General features: G+C 32.1%; 1 protein-coding gene across 1 annotated transcript; it reads right to left on the bottom strand.

The window, feature by feature from the left end:
• Nucleotides 1-531: 531 nt before the first annotated feature.
• On the bottom strand, nucleotides 532-7,564 carry adad2 (adenosine deaminase domain containing 2). The gene is made up of 8 exons (XM_073835857.1): nucleotides 7,156-7,564; nucleotides 6,931-7,059; nucleotides 5,409-5,559; nucleotides 5,079-5,246; nucleotides 4,734-4,948; nucleotides 4,355-4,589; nucleotides 1,042-1,174; nucleotides 532-889 (listed from the first exon to the last, which is right to left on the bottom strand). The coding sequence occupies exons 1-8, from the start codon at nucleotides 7,562-7,564 to the stop codon at nucleotides 779-781; spliced, it is 1,551 nt and encodes a 516-aa protein (XP_073691958.1). The 3' UTR covers nucleotides 532-778.
• Nucleotides 7,565-8,865: the final 1,301 nt, after the last annotated feature.

The raw sequence follows: 8,865 nt of genomic DNA, 5'->3' as shown, positions 1-8,865 counted from the left end.
ACACACACACACACACACACACACACACACTCTTTGACATCCTGTTACCAATAGCATAAGGTTCATAACCACCACATTGAAGTGGATGAGTCAGAATAAGGTTACCATAGTATGGCTAACAATAATATCCACTGATATGAAGTACTTGACTTTGTCAATTTTTACTGCTCTGAATTAAAAATATAGGCACCTATACAGGTAACTCATGTAATTAATTACAAAATGTGATGATGACAAACAATAATGGCAATGGCAAATGCATTATTTTACAGTAAATTCTAGTTTTTTTTTCTTATATCCTTTTAAATCCTCCAATTATTTCATTCTATTCAATAAAGAACCACATTTCAACAACTTAACAATGTTTTATTATTCTTTATCACAAATTATGAATAAGAATGAACATGAACTTTGGGAGGCCTGAGCCTTGCAAGTGTGCTTGTAAAACTACTCTACTATTTATGTGTAGATAAGGCAAGCCAACATAAAGTCTCTTCATGGCACTTTTTTTTTTTACCAAATAAACTATAAAACACCAAACCACAGTAAAACAACCACACAAACATTGATTAACTACCACTAGTACTAGTACACTAGTATTTTTTAGAACAGAAATATTTTCAGTGTGAATATATGATATATGATAAGGAATTTTGTATATGAACACATCTTCAAGCATCAATGACCATTCAACAGGAAAGCTGGCTGTCTGTTAAACATCAAACGCCTGCCATGACTTGGAACCTACGTGAATTTCAAGGGCTGTTCAACCTGTCATTTAACGACTGAAGCAATCTACCAAATGTTTGGAGTTCCACGGTCCAGCATTGTTGGCTAAGAACTGCATATTGATTTGAGTTTTGGTCTCCTGATACAGCTGGGCAGCAGTCTAGACACAACATAAAACAGTTTACATCAACAGAGCACAAAATGGCACATTTATAACATTTAACCACAAATTTAACATGTGAATCCAAATATTTAAGGAAAAATTACTTTCAGATGTGTGGATATTATCCAAACTAAAATAGATTCACATACTTTAGCATTGCGATATGTAGTGAATGACAAAAAGTCATGGTGGCCTGCAAGTGCTGAGACTTTTCTGAAGCAGAAGTACAAGGCTCTTTTACACAGCCTGCTGGAAGATCCAGGACCGCTTACAAATGGAGAACTGAAAGAGAGAAATAAAATAAATAATGGGAACTGAAGGGTGATGAATTTTGGAGTGGAGTAAAGAAAAGCCTGAATAAGACCACACTGTCAAATAGTGATAGATTTTTTTATGCAAATACTTTACATTTAAATATTAAACTATAGGTGACAGCACAATGGATAAGAATGGTTCGACAAATCACAAAAACACAATTTCAAACTACTGACTTATCATAGTTCACTGATTAATACAATGGCGTTGTTAATTAAAAATAAATATAAAATTACGAGATTAAAGTAATGTTTTGAGAATAAAGTGGAAATGTTTTGAGAATACAGTATAAATGTTTTGAGAATAAAGTGGAAATTATGAGAATAAAGTCAAAATGTTTAGGGAATAAAGTCTAAATTACGAGAATAAAGTCTAAAAGTTTCGAGAATAAAGTCTAAATATTTTAGAAATAAAGACTAAATGTTTCAAGAATAAAGTTGAAATGTTTTGAGAATAAAGTCGAAATTTTGAGAATAAAGTCGAAATTATGAGATTAAAATCAAAATGTTTTAGGAAAAAATCTAAATTACGAGAATAAAGTCTAAATGTTTTGAGAATAAAATTTTAATGTTTTAAGAAAAAAGTCAAATGTTTTGAGAATAAAGTCGGAATTACGAGAATACGTTGAAATGTTTTGAGAATAAAGTTGAAATTATGAGATTAAAATCGAAATGTTTTAGGAAAAAAATCTAAATTACGAGAATAAAGTCTAAATGTTTTGAGAATAAAATTTTAATGTTTTAAGAAAAAAGTCAAATGTTTTGAGAATAAAGTCGAAATTACAAGAATACGTCGAAATGTTTTGAGAATAAAGTCTAAATTACGAGAATAAAGTCTAAAAGTTTCGAGAATAAAGTCTAAATATTTTAGAAATAAAGACTAAATGTTTCAAGAATAAAGTTGAAATGCTTCGAGAATAAAGTCGAAAATTATGAGATTAAAATCGAAATGTTTTAGGAAAAAAAATCTAAATTACGAGAATAAAGTCTAAATGTTTTGAGAATAAAATTTAAATGTTTTAAGAAAAAAGTCAAATGTTTTGAGAATAAAGTTGAAATTACGAGAATAAAGTCAAAGTTTCGAGAATAAAGTCTAAATATTTTAGAAATAAAGACTAAATGTTTCAAGAATAAAGTTGAAATGTTTCGAGAATAAAGTCGAAATTTTGAGAATAAAGTCGAAATTATGAGATTAAAATCAAAATGTTTTAGGAAAAAAATCTAAATTACGAGAATAAAGTCTAAATGTTTTGAGAATAAAATTTAAATGTTTTAAGAAAAAAGTCAAATGTTTTGAGAATAAAGTCGAAATTACAAGAATACGTCGAAATGTTTTGAGAATAAAGTCGAAATTATGAGATTAAAATCGAAATGTTTTGGGAAAAAAAATCTAAATTACGAGAATAAAGTCTAAATGTTTTGAGAATAAAATTTAAATGTTTTAAGAAAAAAGTCAAATGTTTTGAGAATGAAGTCGAAATTACGAGAATAAATTCGAAATGTTTTGAGAATAAAGTCGAAATTATGAGATTAAAGTCTAAATGTTTTGAGAATAAAGTCTAAATATTTTGAGAATAAAGTCTAAATGTTTCAAGAATAAAGTCAAAATGTTTCGAGAATAAAGTCTAAATGTTTCGAGAATAAAGTTGAAATGTAGAGTATAGCCTGCACATGCAAATGGCCCAGATTGGGAGCACTGACTGGGAGAAGTTGCCAGGCCACCGGAATTGATTTAAATATATGTAGATTTATAAATATGTGGATTATTAGCAGAAATCATAACATGTCTTATACTCGCTGGGACAGTGTGCTTGGAAATAATATTTCACGTCTTCATTGGATTCATTAGGCCTATTTGTAGTGCGCCAAACGTTCTAAAGGTTGAAGTGGACTCTATGAACTGGACTCTAATGTTGTCTTTTCTGAGGTATATACTTATTCTGAGGTATATTATTTATATTTATTCAGGTATAATACAGTAAATGATTGGAAATAATATTTAACATCTTCCATTAATTATTTTTAGTATGCAGCCACCCAGTAATCACAATAATTTTTTTGTGCTTTGTTGCATTTAATATAACACAGCTCAGCTTTCAAATTTAGTCAGTTTTATCACAAAATACAAATTATAAATGGTTTTTCCTCTTTATTTCAAGTTTATAGCACAATATAAATGTGAATGAACATCAGAAGGAATGATAAAAAACAGTACAGCCTAATTTAATAAAACGAATGTCTCACTGTAATCGGAAAGATGACTGATTCATGTTGCTTAAACTGAGGCTAAAACTGAGATCTGTCACACCACATTAAAGAGCGTGAAAAACACATAAGCGTAATAGACATTGTTTGTATTTCGCTATAAATCTGAAAGATTTTGAAAGATGAGACTTTGTCATATCTCCTGGTGCTCCCAATCTGGGCCATTTGCAAGCGCAATAGGCTAAAATATAATCTCAAAATATTAGAACTTTAATCTCGTAATTGCTACAAATTAATTTTCATAATTTTGACTTTATTCTCAAACTATTTAGATTTTATTATCTAAACATTTTGATTTTATTCTCGAAACACTTCCACTTTATTCTTGTAATTTCGACTTTATTTTCATAATTTCAACTTTATTCTCAAAACATTTTGACTTTATTTTTGAAACATTTCTACTTAATTCTTATAATTTTGACTTTATTCTCAAAATATTTTGACTTTATTCTTGAAACACTTCCACTTAATTAAAAATATTTTGAGAATAAAGTCGAAATATTTTGAGAATAAAGTCGAAATATTTTGAGAAAGTCTTGAAACACTTCCACTTAATTCTTATAATTTTGACTTTATCCTCAAAACATTTTGATTTTATTGTCGAAATATTTTGACTTTATTCTCAAAATATTTCGACTTTATTCTCGAAATATTATGACTTTAATCTTGTAATCTTTTTTTTTAAACGTGGCATTAAAATGCCGCCATATATTAAGCCATTGATTAGAAGTATGAATATTTGCAAAATATTCAGATATTATCAACTATTAAACAGGATTCAGATTCTTGAAGTGGCTTGGTTACAAATGAGCTCCTCAAATACGATGCACATATGTATGAGCATGAGAAGGCTGACATTAGCTAGTTTATTTAGTAAACTGACTTGTTGATTGCATAACCAGTGGTGCTGTCCAGAATCTCGATACTGGAGTCGCCCAAACACCAGTTGACGCTGAGGTCTTTGCAGTGGTCTGTGTTCTCATCAGGCACCACATGTTTTCCACTCAGGAAGAAGATGGTGGTTTGTTTGAATGGAGGAGTCAGTGCATCATTCCAGCCTGTGCCCAGACGCTTGTTAATGATCTCAGACACTTTCTCCGAGCAGTACTTAGAATCACCTAGGCAACAAGTCGAGAAAATGTTAATAAATACTGTCATTCTTCTGCCTGCTTGAATTTCAAAAAGACTAGTCAATTAATATCCAATTACGATATTTGGAGACATTCAGAGCATTCTGTCACCTGCCAATGTGAACAGCTTACCAAGTACGATGCTGGTAACGTAGACTGGATTGATGAAATGACTCAGTAGCGCCCCCTGCACTCCTGTGACAGTCCAACGGGTGAGTTTGGCACTGTCGGACATACAACAGATGCGAGCACCCCACACGCTTGGAAGCAGAAAGGCAGCAGGGATGAGAGAGCCTTTAGCATGGCACTGTAGCTTCAGAGTGGAGTAAGCACTGCTCTGAGACTGCCTGCGGAAACACAAACACAGATATCTCTTTTCATCATGTTCTAAATATAATATTCTTAATATACACAATAGAGAGCTTCCTAATATACACAGCAGACAGCATAGAGTGTAAACAAAGTAGTTAAACTTACAAAACTATGCACTGAGCTGCTCCTTTGGGGGCTTTGTTAGTGTACAAGTGGAGGTAAATGCGTGGCTTGAGCTGAAGCAGTCGTTCAGATGGAACATTTTCCAATATGGAGCGCTTCTTCAGCTCTGGATCAGCACTGTAGAACAGCAGGAGTTGCTTGTACAAGTACCTGTGACAATAGATAGGACAAAAGACACATTTAAATTTACAATAGTAGTTTAACTTGTAAATAGAAACACTTTGGACACATAAAGCAAATAAAATCTCTTCATCTTTCTCTCGGTGTACTCTAAATATAGAATTGTGTTTACACAAAAAAAGTTTTTCGCACCTTTTAAGAGCTCTGCGGGCAATGACAATGGCGTGGCAGTCGTGGACGACAGATCCTGTGTAAGAAAGCCAACCACTGCAGCAGTTCTGGCCTGATCCCAGAGCTACCACTTCATATTCCTCACAGCGCTGCCCACCTGTGTCAAGCACCTCTGACACACACATCAATTACACATAACATGATTTCATGATATTTTTCACACACGTTGTTTAAAAGTTTGGGATCAGTAATGTTTTTTAAACATGTTTCTTATGCTTATCAAAGCTGCATTTATTTGTTAAAAATACAGAAAAGAACAGTACAATTGTGAAATATTATTGCAATATAAAATACCAGTTTTCTATTTTAATATAATTTAAAATATAATTTATTTCTGTGGAGCAAAGATCCTTCAGAAATCATTTTAATATGCTGATTTATTATCAATGTTGGAAAAAGTTGTGCTTATTACTTTTTTATTTATTTGTGATAGCTTTTTCAGGATTATTTGATAAATGAAAAATTAAAAAGAAAGCCTTTATTAAAAACAGAAATCCAAAATTTGCTTCTAAAATAGAAATTTTAATAGTTTTGCTACCACTTTATCAATTTAACACATCCTTTTGGAATAAAAGTATTAATTTCTTAAAAAAAGAAACTGACCCCAGACTTTCAAATGGTAGTGTATATAGTTACAAAAGATTTATTTTTTAAATAAATGCCGTTTTTTTTTTTCAGGAGGACTGGAGTAATGATGCTTAAAATTCAGCTTTGAATTACAAGAATAATTTATACTTTAAAGTTTAAAGTATATTAAAATAGAAAACCATTATTTTAAATAATAATGTTATAATATTTCACAATATTACATTTTTTCTGTATTTTTAATTAAATAAATGCAGCCTTGATGAGCATACGAGACTTAAAAATCTAAAAAAAATCCTTTTGATCCCAAACGTTTGAATGGCAGTGTATATACCAAGCATAATGATTTTACATATGCACAATGTAATAAAATGTTTAAATATTTTGTTTTCTATGAAATTAAGTTGCAAATTCTGTCCATGAGATAAGTAAAATGACAGGCTAACATAACTAGTTTTTGTCAAAATTGAACAAGAATAACAATAATTATTGTACATTTTGGAAAAATTTATATATATATATATATATATATTTATATATATATATATATATATATATATATATATATAATGTATGTGTGTGTGTGTGTGTGTGTGTGTGTGTGTGTGTGTGTGAAATATGTAAAATAATAATAATAACTTATAAATAGGTCAGATTTGTACTTGCCCTTTTTATTAATTTATGACTAACATTTCTTATCTACCCAACAGAAATATCTTTGCATTGCATCTCACACCAATGTTGTTTAACATGATGGAGATACTGTTTCCTAGATTTAGTCATTTTGGTGTTTACTGTCATTTTTTATTAGTCATTGTCTTTACTGTGTCGGTGTAGTTTTTTTCAGTACATCAGTTTAAACTGAGTGAAAATGAGAAATGTTACCTCTCACACTTACCTCTCTCCAGTACAAAAGCAGCGAAGCAGCTCTTAGTGTTGTGGTACTCAGGGCATTCTCTGAGCAGCCTGTCAAAACGCTCAGTACACAGAGCTGTTATGCGACATTTGTGCCATTCTGTGAACTTCACTAAAAGAGCAAGAGGTTGAGACAGCATTGGTAGTGTAGAAACATCTGCAACCAAACATGTAAAAAAAAACATTTTTTTAAAAACTCCATTCAAACCTCCAGTTCTCTGGTCCCTCCTAAGTGAGCCATCTGTACTGTCCTCCAGGATTTCTAAGGAGGTTTCAACTCCTGTAATACTACTCAGACTCCATGCAGAAGGGGACTCTGGGTCAGAGCCCAGGTCCTCCACTTGGGGTGGAGACTCCAATGACTGGTCTTCCAGGGTATGTTGTCCCACACCGGAGGGTTCCTCAATATCAACAAAGTGGCGTAACTCTATGTTGGTGGACTGACTCTCTTCTCCAACAGCCGGAGAATCTTCAAACTCGTTGTTAGGGGTAAGAGGCCTGAAACTGGCCCTGTGGATGCCAAAGTTGGGCTCCCTCTCAGCGCTAAAGCGCATCATTAGAGTGGCTGCCATTCGTGGAAGCCGCTTCCCCTCTGCGTTGATACCATGATTTGCCATGACCTGCTGTAAAATGTAATATGGTCTTAAACTGTATAATACAAGATTACAGAATACAGACCTATTTGTGATCAAATTGATACACAACACACTAACATGTTGGTCATGAATATCAAAGGCCTAATTTTAGTGGGCCAGTGTGACTGCTAACGAAATACTAATAACAAGCATTTGCCTTCTTTACATTTACATAAAAATATACACGAAATAACATGAGTTTAGATAATGGAAATAACAAACTGACGTTCTGTTAGCTTTAACTGCACTCCGTTACAAAAGTAATTGCTAAGCGTACATTCACTTGAAATGAAACTACTTGTCAGGTTGCAAAATTGACAAATTCTGTCAAAAAAGTGAGACAACTAGATGCTTGCACAGTGTTTAACTGTACCTGATTAGAAAAACGTCGAATAATTAATTGGTCAACAACTCTTGCTCACCTGTAATGTAGAAGCTCGAGGTTGAGCTAATGATCGGCGGAGCCTGCTTGAGTCACGTGACGGCGATAGCGAGTAAATTGACAAACAGAGAATAAGTTTTTATTTATGCAAAATGCTAAATAATAATAATTAATATTAATAATAATAATGAATAATATTAATAATAAACTAAAAAACATAGTTGGTCACAACAGTGGATCAACTGAGATAATAAACACAAGTTTATAGTATATAATGATAATAATTAAATATCAAAGCCTTATTATATGTGAAATCTAGGTAGAAATTCGAGTTTGTAAAGTTAAGAAGCTAACATTTTTAAAACTATAAAAATATGAATGCAAATAATAGAAGATCTTTTCATGGCATTTACAGGCATTTGATCAGCAGGTGTCACCAGCAGACAGTGTATTGATTTGTAGAGCTTCGTATCAGATTTGACAGTCAAAGTACAAACAGTGTGTAGGTATTTTAAAAATTACAATTATATGCATTTGATTATAAAAAAAAACACATAGATAAATGGTTATTCACAATATGTAGCCAACATTTTAACTAGTTATGTATATTGAATTGTCCCAATCATAATAATCAATTTATTTCCAAATGTGCATTTTCTCCTTGTATCATTTTGCTACGTTTGTGATCTCATTTCAATATTTAAGATGTGAAATTCCCCTCTACATAAACTAAACCTGACAATCACAAGAATGTCCCTCCTCCATGACAATCACGCATCCCGCCTGTAATGAAGTCGTTCATCCGTTGGCCGACTTTACTTGTCAATCAACGTTGCAGCAACAGAAAAACAGTAAGCTTCTTCTATATGATTGGCCGATAGCATTGCGTTCCCGCCCACTC

The sequence above is a fragment of the Garra rufa genome, chromosome 3, assembly GCF_049309525.1.
Source record: "Garra rufa chromosome 3, GarRuf1.0, whole genome shotgun sequence".
NCBI classification, from domain to species: Eukaryota; Metazoa; Chordata; class Actinopteri; order Cypriniformes; family Cyprinidae; genus Garra; species Garra rufa.
The sequence above is the reverse complement of the archived record's forward strand: the minus strand, read 5'-3'. Positions and strand labels throughout refer to the sequence as shown.